Below are 19743 nucleotides of genomic sequence, written 5' to 3' on the forward strand. Positions count from 1 at the left end.
CCCATCTCCAGTCCCCATCTCCACCTCCGCCCAGTCCCCATCTCCACCTCCCCCCAGTCCCCATCTCCAGTCCCCATCTCCAGTCCCCATCTCCAGTCCCCATCTCCAGTCCCCATCTCCAGTCTCCACCTCCCCCAGTCCCCATCTCCAGTCTCCACCTCCCCCCAGTCCCCATCTCCAGTCTCCACCTCCCCCAGTCTCCACCTCCCCCCCAGTCCCCATCTCCAGTCTCCACCTCCCCCCCAGTCCCCATCTCCAGTCTCCACCTCCCCCCCAGTCCCCATCTCCCGTCTCCACCTCCCCCCCAGTCCCCATCTCCAGTCTCCACCTCCCCCAGTCCCCATCTCCAGTCTCCACCTCTCTCCAGTCTCCACCTCCCCCAGTCCCCATCTCCAGTCTCCACCTCTCTCCAGTCTCCACCTCCCCAGTCCCCATCTCCAGTCTCCACCTCCCCCAGTCCCCATCTTCAGTCTCCACCTCCCTCCAGTCTCCATCTTCAGTCTCCACCTCCCTCCAGTCTCCATCTTCAGTCTCCATCTTCAGTCTCCACCTCCCTCCAGTCTCCATCTTCAGTCTCCACCTCCCTCCAGTCTCCACCTCCCTCCAGTCCCCATCTCCAGTCTCCACCTCCCCCCAGTCCCCATCTCCAGTCCCCATCTCCACCTCCGCCCAGTCCCCATCTCCACCTCCCCCCAGTCCCCATCTCCAGTCCCCATCTCCACCTCCCCCCAGTCCCCATCTCCAGTCCCCATCTCCACCTCCCCCCAGTCCCCTTCTCCAGTCCCCATCTCCTCCTCCCTCCAGTCCCCATCTCCTCCTCCCCCCAGTCCCCATCTCCTCCTCCCCCCAGTCCCCATCTCCTCCTCCCCCCAGTCCCCATCTCCACCTCCCCCAGTCCCCATCTCCACCTCCCCCAGTCCCCATCTCCACCTCCCCCAGTCCCCATCTCCACCTCCCCCAGTCCCCATCTCCACCTCCCCCAGTCCCCATCTCCAGTCCCCATCTCCAGTCCCCATCTCCACCTCCCCCCAGTTCCCATCTCCAGTCCCCATCTCCACCTCCGCCCAGTCCCCATCTCCACCTCCGCCCAGTCCCCATCTCCAGTCCCCATCTCCACCTCCGCCCAGTCCCCATCTCCACCTCCCCCCAGTCCCCATCTCCAGTCCCCATCTCCAGTCCCCATCTCCAGTCCCCATCTCCAGTCTCCACCTCCCCCAGTCCCCATCTCCAGTCTCCACCTCCCCCCAGTCCCCAATCCAGTCTCCACCTCCCCCAGTCTCCACCTCCCCCCCAGTCCCCATCTCCAGTCTCCACCTCCCCCCCAGTCCCCATCTCCAGTCTCCACCTCCCCCCCAGTCTCCATCTCCCGTCTCCACCTCCCCCCCAGTCCCCATCTCCAGTCTCCACCTCCCCCAGTCCCCATCTTCAGTCTCCACCTCCCTCCAGTCTCCATCTTCAGTCTCCACCTCCCTCCAGTCTCCATCTTCAGTCTCCACCTCCCTCCAGTCTCCACCTCCCTCCAGTCCCCATCTCCAGTCTCCACCTCCCCCCAGTCCCCATCTCCAGTCTCCACCTCCCCAAGTGTTGACACCACAGTGACCCTATGTTGCTGGAGCTCTCTACTCATTGCCTGGGAATGCTGCTCCGGAGGCGACAGATGGTTTCCAAATTAAGACCTCAACCCAATACCGAATGAAGCCACTGTGGCTCAATGTAGCTCAGTGCCAGGTCAGTGTAGCTCAGTGTCAGTACAGCTCAGTGCCAGGTCAGTGTAGCTCAGTGCCAGGTCAGTGTAGCTCATTGCTAGGTCAGTGCCAGGTCAGTGTAGCTCAGTGCCAGGTCAGTGTAGCTCATTGCCAGGTCATTGCCAGGTCAGTGTAGCTCATTGCCAGGTCAGTGTAGCTCATTGCCAGGTCAGTGTAGCTCAGTGCCATGTCAGTGTAGCTCAGTGCCAGGTCAGTGTAGCTCAGTGCCATGTCAGTGCAGCTCAGTGCCAGGTCAGTGTAGCTCAGTGCCATGTCAGTGTAGCTCAGTGCCAGGTCAGTGTAGCTCAGTGCCATGTCAGTGCAGCTCAGTGCCAGGTAAGTGCCAGGTCAGTGTAGCTCAGTGCCAGGTCAGTGCCAGGTTATTGGTCAAGGTGCTAAGATAGTAGAACTCCCAGTAGGGCACTTAGCAGAGGTCATGATGAAACTGTAAAATAATTGAGGATTTATTCTCCTACTCATGTATTTATTGTGCAAGCTCCCTGAAGAATATCTTATCAATTGCATGACCAAAATCAACTCAAATCAGTTCAATGACTAGGTTTGAAGTTACTTGAAGTGATTTGGCCACAAATTATAGCCTACTCAATATTGTATTTTGTTAATGGTATAGTACACTATTTGAATACGAAGAAAACCTATATCAAGCCAAGCAAATCTCATAATTTAGCGTGAGGGAATCTCTTATTCATCTATGTTCCTCTCAGCTCTGGAGCTGCTGAAGGAAGCCATTAGCAAAGCCGGCTACACCGACAAGATCGTGATCGGCATGGACGTGGCCGCCTCCGAGTTCTACAAGGACGGGAAATACGACCTGGACTTCAAGTCACCTGACGACTCCAGCCGTTACATCACCCCAGACCAGCTGGGAGACCTCTACAAGAGCTTCGTCAAGGATTACCCAGGTGGGTGTTCATGTGTCCCAAATGCCACCCTATTCCCTAGATAGTGCACTACTTTAGACCAGAGCCCTATTCCTTATATAGTGCACTACTTTAGACCAGAGCTCTATTCCCTATGTAGTGCACTACTTTAGACCAGAGCTCTATTCCCTATATAGTGCACTACTTTAGACCAGAGCCCTATTCCCTATATAGTGCACTACTTTAGACCAGAGCCCTATTCCCTATATAGTGCACTACTGTAGACCAGAGCTCTATTCCCTATATAGTGCACTACTTTAGACCAGAGCCCTATTCCCTATATAGTGCACTACTTTAGACCAGAGCCCTATTCCCTATATAGTGCACTACTGTAGACCAGAGCTCTATTCCCTATATAGTGCACTACTTTAGACCAGAGCTCTATTCCCATAGTGTACACACCTATAGTGTACACTATTACCTATAGTGTACACTATTACCCATAGTGTACGCTATTACCCATAGTGTACGCTATTACCCATAGTGTACGCTATTACCCATAGTGTACGCTATTACCCATAGTGTACGCTATTACCCATAGTGCACCCTCTTACCCATAGTGCACCCTCTTACCCATAGTGCACCCTCTTACCCATAGTGCACCCTCTTACCCATAGTGCACCCTCTTACCCATAGTGCACCCTCTTACCCATAGTGCACCCTCTTACCCATAGTGCACCCTCTTACCCATAGTGCACCCTCTTACCCATAGTGCACCCTCTTACCCATAGTGCACCCTCTTACCCATAGTGCACCCTCTTACCCATAGTGCACCCTCTTACCCATAGTGCACCCTCTTACCCATAGTGCACCCTCTTACCCATAGTGCACCCTCTTACCCATAGTGCACCCTCTTACCCATTCACATTTGTAATTTCAGTCATTTAGGCTTTAGAGTTGCATGGCTCTTTTTGCAACCCTTCTCCTCTGTCTTCTACAGTGGTGTCCATTGAGGATCCCTTCGACCAGGATGACTGGGCGGCATGGTCCAAGTTCACGGCTGAGACCAGCATCCAGGTGGTGGGTGATGATCTGACCGTCACCAACCCCAAGCGCATCGCCAAGGGTGTGGCCGACAAGGCCTGCAACTGCCTGCTGCTCAAGGTCAACCAGATCGGCTCAGTCACAGAGTCCCTGCAGGCGTGAGTAACTGTCCACACACAGACGGCCATTTTTGGTTCAGCCTGATTCCATCACTGAGTGGAGTGTCACTCCACTGGCAGCCATTTTGTTGCCATTGTTTCAGACAGCGCTGAAGGTAGGGAGACTGATGAATGGAGAAAACGTAGTGGATGTTAATGTGGACCTGGGTGTTACACCCAATGTCCCCAGATGGGTTTATCAGTGGAGGCTGCTGAGTGGAGAACAGCTCATAATAATGTCCGGAACGCAGCAAATAGAATGTGGAAACCATGGAAACCATGTGTTTGATGTATTTGTTACCATTTCACACCCATTCCGCTCCAGCCATTACCACGAGCCCGTCCTCCCCAATTAAGGTGCCACCAGCCTCCTGTGGTATGTATGTGTAAGTTTCTGTACTAGCTAATGCATGTGTTCGCTGTTTCCTGTGTAGCTGCAAAATGGCCCAGACCAATGGCTGGGGGGTGATGGTCAGCCATCGCTCTGGGGAGACCGAGGACACTTTCATCGCTGACCTGGTCGTCGGTCTCTGCACTGGACAGGTAGGATACACCTTCTCATCACATTACAGATTTAATTAGATCACTTTTTATCAAAATTACATTTATTTAATGAAGCAGATTTTAATACTGGTGATCCCACTGAGAGTTCTGTCGTGTTGTGATCCCACTGAGAGTTCTGTCGTGTTGTGATCCCACAGAGAGTTCTGTCGTGTTGTGATCCCACTGAGAGTTCTGTCGTGTTGTGATCCCACTGAGAGTTCTGTCGTGTTGTGATCCCACTGAGAGTTCTGTCGTGTTGTGATCCCACTGAGAGTTCTGTCGTGTTGTGATCCCACTGAGAGTTCTGTCGTGTTGTGATCCCACTGAGAGTTCTGTCGTGTTGTGATCCCACTGAGAGTTCCGTCGTGTTGTGATCCCACTGAGAGTTCCGTCGTGTTGTGATCCCACTGAGAGTTCCGTCGTGTTGTGATCCCACTGAGAGTTCTGTCATGTTGTGATCCCACTGAGAGTTCTGTCATGTTGTGATCCCACTGAGAGTTCTGTCATGAGAGCATTGCTTTATTCTCACCATAGTTTTTTTCAGCGTCAGCTTTTCCTGGAAATAATGATGTATTGATACCTGGTGTTCCGGTGAACTTTATTAACTGAAATGTTGTGTTCCGGTGAACTTAAATAACTGATATGCTGTGGTATGCTCTGTTCCAGACAACTTAAATAACTGATATGCTGTGGTATGCTCTGTTCCAGACAACTTAAATAACTGATATGCTGTGGTATGCTCTGTTCCAGACAACTTAAATAACTGATATGCTGTGGTATGCTCTGTTCCAGACAACTTAAATAACTGATATGCTGTGGTATGCTCTGTTCCAGACAACTTAAATAACTGATATGCTGTGGTATGCTCTGTTCCAGACAACTTAAATAACTGATATGCTGTGTCCTTCTCCAGATCAAGACCGGTGCCCCATGCAGATCTGAGCGTCTGGCTAAGTACAACCAGCTGCTCAGGTGAGCGCCGTCTTTAAACTCTTAACTCAGTTGTATAAAATATTGTCACTAGTAATATTATGTCATGTGTTCTTCATTAGAAATATCCTTTGACTTAAAAGGTGTATATTTGGCCCAAATAGAGAGCAGTATAATGGCTTCTTTTTTTAGGCACTTCCTGTTGGGAAATGAATGGTGTTTTTACAGGGTTTTTGGGTAATCCCTGAATATAAGGTCTGAGGTAAACACAGGTTTAGGAGATCGTATACATTTTGTTCTATGAGATAAGCTACATCAGCTAACGTCACTTTTTTTGTGAATTCTGAAGCTCACATGAAGTCTTCATCATTCACAGAGGTCATGTTAACTGACTGATATTATCTCATAGAACAAAACATGAAGTCTTCATCATTCACAGAGGTCAGATCTCTTAAGCCTGTGTTTACCTCAGACCTTATTATCGTCGTCTATCCCACAACACCTACTCTTTTCCCCATTTATTTTCCCCATAGGAATGACTGAACCAACCAGAAGTAACTCATTACTGGTTTTTAGGGCTACAAGCTGGCGAGCTCTATATCACTCATCTTAATATGCCATTATCAAGGATAATAGTAGGCTATTGTAGTACTCCCATCTGTTGAAACCTTCATCCAAATTGAATATCTGACTTCCCTTCCCATAGGATTGAGGAGGAGCTTGGAGACAAAGCTGTCTTTGCTGGCCAGAACTTCAGACACCCAATCTAAGGAGGTTCAACGTCTCACTTGGGCCCTTCGTGTTTTCATCCTGCATAAGTACAGTAAACACCACCACATAAAAGGCACGCTAGGTCTCTACGCACCGCCCTGTCCAGAGGAAGGAATATGGAGTGGCATTGACATTAAACCCCAATGTCCAAGTCTGTGGTTCCGTTAGCACGTTAGGAAACCCTACTGATCTAACTTGTCCTGCACTGACCGTAATGCACCGCCACCAACCTAACCTCTATGACTCCTTGTGTTCTTTGTGTCAGTGTAACTTTATCGCGTGACGATGAGAGATGTTTGTTTTTGTGTCAGTGTAACCTTATCGCGTGACGATGAGAGATGTTTGTTTTTGCTTCTTGTGAGTTGTAGTGATTCTTGGTTGTCACCTATGAGTACTATTATTCTAGTGGAGAGCTTCTGTAAGTTTAGCACTGTGCTGTTATTGGACAGGACAGACAGAGGACTGTATGTGTCACCTCTGAAGAGAAGTTCTCGTGTTGCTACTGTAAGCCCTGGCAGAATTACCCGAAATAAACCGATGAAACAGACAGTCATTCTGTGTGCTTTCTTGTTATATAATCTGTAAATTCCTGTAAACACAAACTTCAGTGACACTGAAATCATTCTGGACCCAGAAGGCATTCATAGTTACCAACATTACTTTTTTTTTTTACTGAAAAGCTTGTTTTCCTTTTTAAATGATAATGGTTTTAACCTGAGGCCTGTTTATATGTGGGAGAACAGACCTGAGGCCTGTTTATAAGTGGGAGGTATAATGGTTTTAATTGGGAGAACAGACCTGAGTCCTGTTTATACGTGGGAGAACTCACAGGCCCTTCAAGGGGTTTTAATTGGGAGAACAGACCTGAGGCCTGTTAATAAGTGTGTCTGCTGTGAAGTCCCTAGCCATCTATGTTGTAATTGTAACTGCCAGAGAGCAGCAGTAACATGAGCCTGTGGTAAGAAGGACAGCTTGAAGGGCCTGTGAGTTACAGACCTGGGTTTAAATACTATTTGAGATCTCAGAAAGACTGTGTTTCCTGCAGTCTGCCTAGATTACCAGATGGTCTGGTTTTTTATTTTATTTTTTACACAAAAGTCAGTTAAGAACAAATTCTTATTTACAATGACAGCCTACAGCAGGTTAACTGCCTTGTTCAGGGGCAAAACAACAGATATTTTACCTTGTCAGCTCGGAGATTTGGTTACCAGCCCAACACTCTAACCACTAGGCTACCTGCTGCCTCTGACAGCTAGAAGTTGAGACTATTCTATTGGTTCCATTTCGCCAGACAAGCTCAATCAAGCCCTGATAAAAGTTTGTTCAATAGTTGTTGAACCCAGGTCTGACTGAGCCCTGCCGAGATGGATGCTCAGTCAGCAGCATTACACTACATGCATGGGGCTGCTTGCCCATGGAGGCTGGAAGTTAATTCCTTTGCGGAAGTGTATAGACCATGCTGCCACCATTGATTAACTGTATATATTTCATTATCCTTATATAGATCATATGAAGCAAGAGGCAAACAGTCTGCACTGTTTATATTTCCGTTTTTAGGAGCAGTGAAACGGCTCATAATAATGTCTGGAACGGAGCCAATGGAATGGCATCAAACACTTGGATACCACGTGTTTGAAGTATTTTATAAACGTTCCACTGATTCCACTTCAGTCATTAGCACGAGCCCGTCCTAACCAATTAAGGTGCCACCAACCTCCTGTGATACAGGGACTGCTACAACGTCTCATAGTGAGGTAGCGCAATCAACTGCCTTTCAGTAAGGAAATGGGTCTTATTGATGTGTTTTTCCAAGACAGATTTGATTCAAGGACAGAAACATAAAAAGGCAGAATTTGGGAAAATCTGAATAATCTCCGTTGTGGAAAATCTGTAAACACTGATCAACCCCTCGCTTGTTTGAGAGCTGCGCTTCCATCTGTTATTCTTTGAGTCATACACTCCCTGGTGGTTACTGCCATGAAGTACCACTATGCTCCTACCACTGATTGAAGTCAAATGTACCACTAGAGGTCTCTGTTTATCTTAGTTTAAGATTTTTCTTTTGATATACAACGTACAGTACATGTACGTGTAAATGGATAATACATTGTCTTTTTAACTTCACCTTTATAAAAAAATATGTCAACATATCAAATCTTACATAATATGACTTGACACAAAAATGTTGCATGACGTTTTGATTACATCGCTGATCCAGATTACTTTAAATTCATTTTTATGTCACCAATGATGTGTGTAAACATGTCACTATGTAACTTAATAACCTAACTACAGACAAGGCAGACAGCGAGGTTTATATTAACCCCGCCTGCTGTACCAAACTAAATGCTAGATGCTAGGCTGGAAGTGTGCAGGAAAGAATGTGCGAGTTGAGGTCAATATAAGAGATGGTTGGCACAGCAACATGATATTCTTATGGAGGCGTAGTGATATGTTTTAGATGTAACTGTTATCTGTGACGTCCGATACATCACTGCTTGGAACACTGCTCGTCCGTTCAGCATCCACGATCCAAACGACCGGTTTTTAAATAGGGCCAAGTTATTATAGTGGGTACACGAGCAGCCTGTACAGGCTTTTGTTGAAGGGCTTTATAATTAATTGATTTGTTAAACCGTGTCTACTTACTGCATTCTGAAACAAAAAAATGTTATTGAAAGCTGTGACCAAGTCATTGTTTTTACGAGTCACGAGTAAGTCTCAAGTCTTAGCACTCAAGTCCCAAGTCAAGACAGGCAAGTCCGGGTCAAGTCTCAAGTCAAGACCGTCAAGTATCAAGTCAAGTCGCAAGTCCTAAACTTTGAGTTTCGAGTCCTAAACAAGTCATAATGTGCTCTTCACCAAATGTAATACCATTTCATATTTTTAACAAGAGCATATATTACATTTAATCAAATCATGAATGCTTAAAATACATTTATTACTTACCAAATAAACTTTATATTTGCATGGAAACACATGGGTAGCCATGAGAAATGTTACATTTACATAAGGATTAAGACCCTTTACTCAGTACTTTGTTGAAGCACCTTTGGCAGCGAGTACGCTATAAATCTGGTACACCTGTATTTGGAGAGTTTCTCCCATTCTTCTCTGCAGATCCTCTCAAGCTCTGTCAGGTTGGATGGGGAGTGTTGCAGCACAGCTATTTTCAGGTCTCTCTAGAGATGTTCGATCGGGTTCAAGTCGGGGCTCTGGCTGGGCCACTCATGGACATTCAGCGACTTATCCTGTGTTGTCTTTGCTGTGGGCTTAGGGTCGTTGTCCTGTTGGAAGGTGAAGCTTCACCCCAGTCTGAGGTCCTGAGTGCTCTGGAGAAGATTTTCATCAAGGATCTCTCTGTACTTTTCTCCGTTCATCGTTCCCTTGATCCTGTCTCCCAGTCCCTGCTGCTGAAAAACATCCCCACCCAATGATGCTGCCAGCACCAGAGATGCCACCACCAGAGATGGTTGTCCTTCTGGAAGGTTCTCCCATCTCCACAGAGGAACTTTAGAGCTCTGTCAGAGTGACAATTGGTTCTTGGTCACCTCCCTGACCATGGCCCTTCTCCCCCGTTTGGCTGGGCGGACAGCTCTAGGAAAAGTCTTGGTGGTTCCAAACTTCTATTTAAGAATGATGGAGGCCACTGTGTTTTTGGGGATCTTCAATGCTGTAGAAATGTTTTGGTACCATTCCCCAGATCTGTGCCGCAACACAATCCTATCTCAGCGCTCTACGGACAATTCCTTTGACCTCATGGCTTGGTTTTTGCTCTGACATGCACTGTCAACTGCGGGACCTTATATAGACAGGTGTGTGCCTTTCCAAATCATGTCCAATCAATTGAATTTACCACAGGTGGACTCCAATCAAGTTGTAGAAACATCTCAAGGATGATCAATGGAAACAGGATGCACATGAGCTCAATTTTGAGTCAGATATCAAAGTGTCTGAATACTGTAAATAAGGTATATATTTTTGTATAAATTTGCAAACATTTCTAAAATCATGTTTACACTTTGTCATGATGGGGTATTGTGTATAGATTGATGAGATAAAATACATTTAATCAATTTTAGAATTTGGCTGTAACATAACAAAATGTGGAGAAAGTCAAGGGGTCTGAATACTTTTCGAATGCACTGTAAAGTGCCTTGGAACAGGGTATGGTAGTAGGTGCTAAGCGTACCGGTTGAAGTGTGTCAATAACTGCAACCCTGATGGGTTCTTCACGTGTGTATCAAGAGTGATCCACTACCCAAATGACATTCAACCAACTTGACACAACTGTGGGAAGCAATGGAGTCAACATCGGCCAGCATCCCTGTGGAATGCTTTCAACACCTTGTTTGAGTCCATGCCTGGACGAATTGAGGCCGTTCTGAGAGCAAAAGGGGGGGTACAACTCAATATAAGAAAGGTGTTCCTATTGTTTTGTCCACTCGGTGTATACACATCAATGGCATTGATACATCAGAGTATGAAAGCCGTGGTCACGGTCTTGGAATTTCTCATTCCCAGTTTTACAGTAGATGGCGCTAATTCACCAGTAGATGGAATGCCCAATCACCACATCCAAAGATGAAGAAGTGGGGGTGTCATGCTTGGTGTTGCTTCTCCCCACGCTATGTCTCTTTAGCTAACTGAAGAGAAAATAGTCCGACACCGATTAGTCCCTCTTTACTCCATACTCCATCATTTTATGACAGAATTATCAAACGCGGTCAGTTGCGTTTTTATTATTAGTCCCCCCACCCCCCACCCCAGTGGCTTGTGGCTGCCTAGCTAGGCTAGCTACTCCCCTGGCTAGCTAGCTGTCTGAGCTATTGTTTGTTGTTGTTGCAGTCAAATCTCAAACAAATCACAGATGGTGTAAAACAAGCCCTCCAAGGTAAGTGTTGCAATAGCTGTTGCTGTCTTATTAGGTTATACTCCTGCTTTGATGTTCACGAATAAAAAGGGGTTGGGGGGGGGGTGTGATGGCAAATCAAACAAGTAATGTTATCTTGCTAGCTTATGTAGCTAGTTAGCTTCTTTAAAGTTGTATCACGAATTATCATGATGGGTCATTGGGTCTTTGGTGTGTGGTGATGATGTTAACTAAATGTCACAAAGCTAATGTTAGCTAATAGCAGCTAACTAGCTTGCTAGCAATCAAAGCCTTAGCATTTGTTGACAATTATTTGCCTTTTTTTGTCTTTGAGATCATCTGGATGATCCTACAGTGGCAATTAGCCACCTCACCCATCATATATTATCTCTAAGCTTGTCAGCTGTAGCAAGCTAACGTTGCTAAATCAACTCAACCAGACAGGCTAACGTTAGCAAGTGTTAGCTAGCTAGGTAACGAGCTAACCAGATACATTGCACCTACCAATAGTTAGCTAGCAAGCCAACTAGCTATGCTATCTAACATAGCTAGCTAGCCAGCTACCCAGAAAAATAATTGTAAGAAGTAACTTTAGCAAAAGCACGATAATGTTAGTTATTCGAAGCAGATTGCTCCATTTGAAAGGTTGATTTGACCAGACAATAGTTTTTTTAGATACGCTAATTATCATAGCAGTTAGCATAGCTAAGCTAATTAGCTAGCTAGGTAACAATGACAGAACTGTCAAGGAGAATGTTGCAGCTTCTAGACAAGACTCGTTCACTAGCAAACTGTTAGCGAAATCTGTGATTTCTCTAAATTCAGATTTAGGGTCATCATTTAAAAAAACACCGTTCATTTTAGGGTAAGAGTTGCCTGCTTGGTACCTTTTAATCTCTAGCTAGTTGTTTGTGTCGTCGTCGTCGTTTTTTGTCCTCTGAATGTTGCCACAACAAGCATATGGCAAATTTGATGTGAAAAGTGATTGCTGTGTACTGGATGTGTTCTCAACATAAGGAACTGCAACTGTGATCAAATTATACATGTTCTTTCTTACAAGTTGATATAAAACACCATGAATTCTTCCACCCCATGTTTGGCTCTTTTACTGTACTGTCAGGAGGACAGTAGATCAATCATTTTAGTTTGGTCTCTCGTTGCTCTCTGTGTAAAACACAGATGTGATTGTAGAGCCACTGCTTCTCAGTTGGAATAAGAGTGGTGGTGTTTTCACCATAAACATTGATTGAAGTGTACTGTCTGGGACCATTCTGTTCAGTAACACACACACACACACACACTGTTAAATAGGCATGCAAGGGTCCTGTAAATGTCTGTCTACCGTTGCACAAGGCATTTTGTTTGGTTAGCCTAGATGTCTGCTGACTGAATAGGATTAATCTGATGAACGTCTGGAGAGAAGAACACTTCACATTCACCCAAGAAGGTCATTTGTAATTGTTTAAGGATTGATTTGAGTGGGAATGGCAGCTGGGAGAGCAGGGAATGATGGTGTTGACATACAACTGGGAAGGCTTTGCCTATGAAGTGTTTGTCTGACTGAGGATCCCCTGGGAGTGCCTATTTTATTCCCTGGGAGTGCCTATTTTATTCCCTGGGAGTGCCTATTTTATTCCCTGGGAGTGCCTATTTTATTCCCTGGGAGTGCCTATTTTATTCCCTGGGAGTGCCTATTTTATTCCCTGGGAGTGCCTATTTTATTCCCTGGGAGTGCCTATTTTATTCCCTGGGAGTGCCTATTTTATTCCCTGGGAGTGCCTATTTTATTCCCTGGGAGTGCCTATTTTATTCCCTGGGAGTGCCTATTTTATTCCCTGGGAGTGCCTATTTTATTCCCTGGGAGTGCCTATTTTATTCCCTGGGAGTGCCTATTTTATTCCCTGGGAGTGCCTATTTTATTCCCTGGGAGTGCCTATTTTATTCCCTGGGAGTGCCTATTTTATTCCCTGGGAGGGCCTATATTTTATTCCCTGGGAGGGCCTATATTTTATTCCCTGGGAGTGCCTATTTTATTCCCTGGGAGTGCCTATTTTATTCCCTGGGAGTGCCTATTTTATTCCCTGGGAGTGCCTATTTTATTCCCTGGGAGTGCCTATTTTATTCCCTGGGTGGGCCTATTTTATTCCCTGGGTGGGCCTATATTTTATTCCCTGGGTAGGCCTATATTTTATTCCCTGGGTAGGCCTATTTATTCACAGTGTACACCTAATTATTCACTGTGCTGCTGTGACAAGTCTTTGTTAGTTGATTTGTCAAAAGGCAGGATGGGGGGGGGGGGGGGGGGGGGGGGGGGGGGGGGTGTTCGTATGCAGTCAGGCAGCGTGCTGTTTCTTTGCTTCACCTAGATCTCTCTTCAGAAACATCTTCCCCTCCTCAGCATTGTCCGTAAGATAATACCAGCATTATGGTTAGTCTCAGTGGAAGTCCAGTGAGTCAGAGAGTTGCAGTGAGAGAGGTAACATATTCTCCACCATCTATGAACATATGTTTTGAAATTGAAGGAGACATTTTCTTTTTCTTCTTCTCTCTCTCTGTTAGGTTCTTATTGTTTTTATTTTCTTGTTAGGGATTTGAAGAATCCCTGTACGGTGAAAGCACTTTGTGACAACTGTTGTAAACATTTTTTTTTAAAGTCTTCATAAATAGGCTACATTTATATATTATTATTAAAGTGGGCTATTTCTCCATTGAAATGGAGTCTTGGTATGTATGAAGTGATTCTGTTAGACTCTTAGATGATACAGGGTAATTCAGCAGAGGATTGACTGTTTAACATTCCAGTACTAGGCTTCTTTAGATGGTTTATTTATTAGCATTGAAATGTTCTTCTATCACCAGTGCTTCAGTGAAATCCTCTACACACATAGAGACTGCACTTGATATGGTTGGGCCGCATGAATAATCTTGCTTTGTTTTTTTTGTCCCTCAAACGTCGAGTGTTTGGAAAATCGTTTGTTTTTTTCTCTCTGTTTATCTGCCTGGTTACATTGTTACCTTGTAGGACAACGTTCCTTTGTCCAGATCATTAATTTACAATGTTCCCGTCAAAGATCTCTTGATGGGTCTGTTCAAGTGCTGAACATTTATTACAAGATGTATCTGTCATTCCATACTGATAGGCAGGCAGCACAATGTACTCTCACAAGACAAGCAGGCTTCTCGCTCTCTCTCGCTGTCTGTCTCTGTTTGTCTGTCATTGTTCTCCTCAAAATATGTTTTTTGTTTCTGGTCATGCCAACAACCAAGAGTAATTGGCTGTTGCAGTGCTTCTCATGTGTTGTTTTAAGACATTGGGCTGAGAGACAGGCCTGGCACACTGGCAGGAATGAGACACACACAAACTCTTTCTTTCTTTCTGTAGACATCTGTGGCCTTTTATTGTCCCCAGCACAAGGTGCACCTGTGTAATGATCGTGCTGTTTTAATCAGCTTCTTGATATGCCACAACTGTCAAGTGGATGGTTTATCTTGGCAATGGGAGAAATGCTCACTAACAGGGATGTAAACACATTTGTCCACAACATTTGAGAGAAAAAGTTTTTTTCTCATGAAACATGGGACCAAGATTTACATGTTGAGTTTATATTTAGTTCATTCCATTGCATGAGCCACCTAATTTACCATCATTTTAAATGAACATTCTACATTACCATGGAAATGATTGCATCACAATACCAGGCAGCCATCGTGAGTTTACCTGTCAAATTGCCAGAGGTTAGCGGTTTCAAGCTCATTCTCATTCATAGTTCGCTGCAACGCCTTGCTAGTTTTAGAATGGGGCAACGTCAGTTTCATAATTTCATCCATTGTTATCGCAGAAACAGACGCATGAAAGCCTAGGCCTGTCCCGTCTTCAGCCAGCTGTTGTGTAAAATGGTTACACAACCGTTGGTTATACAGTAAACTGTGCCAGCCCTACCGCTGTCGTGTTGTACTACTGTGGCTATCCAATCAGCACCCTTCTACCCATGTTGACAGGAAGGTATTTTTGCCACTAACATGCCTGTGTTGTTTGACCTGTGGTGCAAAACACGATGGAATCTGTTTTCTCCCAGAAAGCTCACTAAGGGCCGTCTTCTTCTCTGACCGTTTCCCAAGGGTTTTCCTGGCTTGTTTTGTAGTGATTACAGATCAGTCTACCAAATGTAGGCTAGTCCATCAATATCTGAAAGGCTTCATGTCTAATTGCCAATTCATGCCAGGGGTGTTAGACTCATTTTGCGTGGGGGGACGTATTTGGTCTTCAGCGAGGTCCTGGGATCGCACTGAAAATGTCCTCGCCGTCAAAATGTACAAAAGAAAGAAGACTCTCGTTTTGGGGGATTTTAGATACTCTCTGACTGTTTTTATATTTAATTTAGGTGATTTATTATGAGTGAGTTCGACACAGTCAAGAAACGGACCATCTGGATGGGAATTTATGGCCAAACACTCAAGACAGGCTTGATGCAAATTAATGCGTGCTAAACGTCATGTTATATTAGCATTGATTTAATCCGCTATCATGTCTACAAGAGGTTGACCGATTGTAGGATTTTTCAATACTGATACCGATTATTGGAGGACCTAAAAAAGCCGATACCAAATAATCTACCTTTTTATATATATATATATACAAATAATGACAATTACAACAATTCTGAATGAACACTTTTAATATAATACAAATGACATCTATTTAGTCTCAAATAAGCATGCTAACATGAATTTCTTTTAACTAAATATTCAGGTTTAAAAATATGTACTTCTGTGTATTGATTTTTAGAAAGGCATTGATGTTTATGGTTAGGTACATTTGTGAAACGCGCTTTTGTTATTAAATCATCCCCCGTTTGGCGAAGTTGAAGTAGGCTGTGATTCGATGATAAATGAACAGGCACCGCATCGATTATATGCAACGCAGGACAAGCTAGTTAACCTAGTAATATCATCAACCATGTGTCGTTAACTACTGATTATGTGAAGATTGATAGTTTTTTTATAAGAAGTTTAATGCTAGCATAACAGGTGGTCAGCACATGACAGGTGGTCAGCACATGACAGGTGGTCAGCACATGACAGGTGGTCAGCACATGACAGGTGGTCAGCACATGACAGGTGGTCAGCACATGACAGGTGGTCAGACAGGTGGTCAGCACATGACAGGTGGTCAGACAGGTGGTCAGCACATGACAGGTGGTCAGACAGGTGGTCAGCACATGACAGGTGGTCAGCACATGACAGGTGGTCAGCACATGACAGGTGGTCAGCACATGACAGGTGGTCAGACAGGTGGTCAGCACATGACAGGTGGTCAGCACATGACAGGTGGTCAGCACATGACAGGTGGTCAGACAGGTGGTCAGCACATGACAGGTGGTCAGCACATGACAGGTGGTCAGCACATGACAGGTGGTCAGCACATGACAGGTGGTCAGCACATGACAGGTGGTCAGACAGGTGGTCAGCACATGACAGGTGGTCAGACAGGTGGTCAGCACATGACAGGTGGTCAGCACATGACAGGTGGTCAGCACATGACAGGTGGTCAGACAGGTGTGGTCAGCCTGCCACTCAGTTTCCTCATAGATTGCAATGTAACCTTCCATAATCGACATCCAAAAAGGCCCATCACCGATTTATTATGAAAACCTGAAATGGGCCCTGATTAATCGGTCCACCTCTAATTACACACAGTTTTGATTGATTTGATTTGAGTAATTTTCAAGTATATTGAGTTGGGTCTCTCTACCTGTAGGCCATCTATCTGATGCTGTCTGGTCATAAAGAGGATGACATTGTTGCCGCCCGTAGCATTGAAGGCAAGCGAAGCCAGCGACCATCTGGCCTCCCTTGACAAAAAAAAAACGTATACAAAATTTGCTAAACTGAACGAGCTCAACTGTGAATAGTTCTGTCAAACCAACAAGAAGACACTAGAAGGATGACCCCCCCCCCCCCCCCTGTAGTGTAGTCTGGGACACTAGAAGGATGACCCCCCCCCCCCCCTGTAGTGTAGTCTGGGACACTAGAAGGATGACCCCCCCCCCCCTGTAGTGTAGTCTGGGACACTAGAAGGATGACCCCCCCCCCTGTAGTGTAGTCTGGGACACTAGAAGGATGACCCCCCCCCCCCCCCTGTAGTGTAGTCTGGGACACTAGAAGGATGACCCCCCCCCCCCCTGTAGTGTAGTCTGGGACACTAGAAGGATGACCCCCCCCCCCCCCTCCCCCTGTAGTGTAGTCTGGGACACTAGAAGGATGACCCCCCCTGTAGTGTAGTCTGGGACACTAGAAGGATGACCCCCCCTGTAGTGTAGTCTGGGACACTAGAAGGATGACCCCCCCCCCCCCCCTGTAGTGTAGTCTGGGACACTAGAAGGATGACCCCCCCCCCCTGTAGTGTAGTCTGGGACACTAGAAGGATGACCCCCCCCCCCCCTCCCCTGTAGTGTAGTCTGGGACACTAGAAGGATGACCCCCCCTGTAGTGTAGTCTGGGACACTAGAAGGATGACCCCCCCTGTAGTGTAGTCTGGGACACTAGAAGGATGACCCCCCCCCTGTAGTGTAGTCTGGGACACTAGAAGGATGACCCCCCCCCCCCCTGTAGTGTAGTCTGGGACACTAGAAGGATGACCCCCCCCCCCCCCCCCCTGTAGTGTAGTCTGGGACACTAGAAGGATGACCCCCCCCCCCTGTAGTGTAGTCTGGGACACTAGAAGGATGACCCCCCCCCCTCCCCCTGTAGTGTAGTCTGGGACACTAGAAGGATGACCCCCCCTGTAGTGTAGTCTGGGACACTAGAAGGATGACCCCCCCTGTAGTGTAGTCTGGGACACTAGAAGGATGACCCCCCCCCCTCTGTAGTGTAGTCTGGGACACTAGAAGGATGACCCCCCCCCCCCCCCTGTAGTGTAGTCTGGGACACTAGAAGGATGACCCCCCCCCCCCTGTAGTGTAGTCTGGGACACTAGAAGGATGACCCCCCCCCCCCCCCTGTAGTGTAGTCTGGGACACTAGAAGGATGACCCCCCCCCCCTGTAGTGTAGTCTGGGACACTAGAAGGATGACCCCCCCCCCCCCCCTGTAGTGTAGTCTGGGGCACTAGAAGGATGACCCCCCCCCTGTAGTGTAGTCTGGGGCACTAGAAGGATGACCCCCCCCCCTGTAGTGTAGTCTGGGGCACTAGAAGGATGACCCCCCCCCCTGTAGTGTAGTCTGGGACACTAGAAGGATGAACCCCCCCCTCTGTAGTGTAGTCTGGGACACTAGAAGGATGACCCCCCCCCCCCCCTGTAGTGTAGTCTGGGACACTAGAAGGATGACCCCCCCCCCCTTTACTGTAGTGTAGTCTGGGACACTAGAAGGATGACCCCCCCCCCCCCCTGTAGTGTAGTCTGGGACACTAGAAGGATGACCCCCCCCCCCCCCCTGTAGTGTAGTCTGGGGCACTAGAAGGATGACCCCCCCCCCCCCCCTGTAGTGTAGTCTGGGACACTAGAAGGATGACCCCCCCCCCCTGTAGTGTAGTCTGGGACACTAGAAGGATGACCCCCCCCCCCCCCCCTGTAGTGTAGTCTGGGGCACTAGAAGGATGACCCCCCCCCCTGTAGTGTAGTCTGGGGCACTAGAAGGATGACCCCCCCCCCCCCCTGTAGTGTAGTCTGGGACACTAGAAGGATGACCCCCCCCCCCCTGTAGTGTAGTCTGGGACACTAGAAGGATGACCCCCCCCCCCCCCCTGTAGTGTAGTCTGGGGCACTAGAAGGATGACCCCCCCCCCTGTAGTGTAGTCTGGGGCACTAGAAGGATGACCCCCCCCCCTGTAGTGTAGTCTGGGGCACTAGAAGGATGACCCCCCCCCTGTAGTGTAGTCTGGGACACTAGAAGGATGAACCCCCCCCCTCTGTAGTGTAGTCTGGGACACTAGAAGGATGACCCCCCCCCCCCCCTGTAGTGTAGTCTGGGACACTAGAAGGATGACCCCCCCCCCTTTACTGTAGTGTAGTCTGGGACACTAGAAGGATGACCCCCCCCCCCTGTAGTGTAGTCTGGGACACTAGAAGGATGACCCCCCCCCCCCCCCCTGTAGTGTAGTCTGGGGCACTAGAAGGATGACCCCCCCCCTGTAGTGTAGGCTGGGACACTAGAAGGATGACCCCCCCCCCCCCCTCCCCCTGTAGTGTAGTCTGGGACACTAGAAGGATGACCCCCCCTGTAGTGTAGTCTGGGACACTAGAAGGATGACCCCCCCTGTAGTGTAGTCTGGGACACTAGAAGGATGACCCCCCCCCCCCCCCCCTGTAGTGTAGTCTGGGACACTAGAAGGATGACCCCCCCCCCCCCTGTAGTGTAGTCTGGGACACTAGAAGGATGACCCCCCCCCCCCTCCCCCTGTAGTGTAGTCTGGGACACTAGAAGGATGACCCCCCCTGTAGTGTAGTCTGGGACACTAGAAGGATGACCCCCCCTGTAGTGTAGTCTGGGACACTAGAAGGATGACCCCCCCCTGTAGTGTAGTCTGGGACACTAGAAGGATGACCCCCCCCCCCCCTGTAGTGTAGTCTGGGACACTAGAAGGATGACCCCCCCCCCCCCCCCCGTAGTGTAGTCTGGGACACTAGAAGGATGACCCCCCCCCCCCTGTAGTGTAGTCTGGGACACTAGAAGGATGACCCCCCCCCCCCCCCTGTAGTGTAGTCTGGGGCACTAGAAGGATGACCCCCCCCCCTGTAGTGTAGTCTGGGGCACTAGAAAGGATGACCCCCCCCCTGTAGTGTAGTCTGGGGCACTAGA

General features: G+C 47.5%; 3 protein-coding genes across 5 annotated transcripts in view; 2 read left to right on the forward strand and 1 right to left on the reverse strand.

Annotated features, from left to right (window-relative positions):
- The window catches only part of LOC109884890 (alpha-enolase), a 39699-nt gene extending 33074 nt beyond the window's left edge, over nt 1–6625 (forward strand). For both annotated transcript variants that reach the window (XM_031804422.1, XM_031804423.1), the window contains exons 8-12: nt 2471–2668; nt 3627–3828; nt 4263–4371; nt 5285–5343; nt 6008–6625. In XM_031804422.1, the coding sequence (XP_031660282.1) occupies nt 2471–2668; nt 3627–3828; nt 4263–4371; nt 5285–5343; nt 6008–6071 (632 nt within the window). In that variant the 3' untranslated portion in view covers nt 6072–6625. The remainder of the gene's footprint in view (nt 1–2470; nt 2669–3626; nt 3829–4262; nt 4372–5284; nt 5344–6007) is intronic.
- A 4039-nt stretch (nt 6626–10664) lies between these two features.
- The window catches only part of LOC109879797 (arginine-glutamic acid dipeptide repeats protein), a 327004-nt gene continuing 317925 nt past the window's right edge, over nt 10665–19743 (forward strand). For both annotated transcript variants that reach the window (XM_031803817.1, XM_031803818.1), the window contains exon 1: nt 10665–10966. The gene's annotated coding sequence lies outside the window, so the exon portion shown is untranslated. The remainder of the gene's footprint in view (nt 10967–19743) is intronic.
- On the reverse strand, nt 15469–16554 carry LOC116356913 (keratin-associated protein 9-1-like). The gene is made up of 2 exons (XM_031803670.1): nt 15985–16554; nt 15469–15474 (listed from the first exon to the last, which is right to left on the reverse strand). Exons 1-2 carry the CDS (start codon nt 16552–16554, stop codon nt 15469–15471), a joined length of 576 nt encoding a protein of 191 aa, XP_031659530.1.

The sequence above is a fragment of the Oncorhynchus kisutch genome, linkage group LG24, assembly GCF_002021735.2.
Source record: "Oncorhynchus kisutch isolate 150728-3 linkage group LG24, Okis_V2, whole genome shotgun sequence".
Taxonomy (NCBI): domain Eukaryota; kingdom Metazoa; phylum Chordata; class Actinopteri; order Salmoniformes; family Salmonidae; genus Oncorhynchus; species Oncorhynchus kisutch.

Bases quoted from the DNA above. Each gene is read 5' to 3' on its own strand.
- LOC116356913 (XM_031803670.1), bottom strand. From the start codon at position 16,554: ATGGAAGGTTACATTGCAATCTATGAGGAAACTGAGTGGCAGGCTGAC.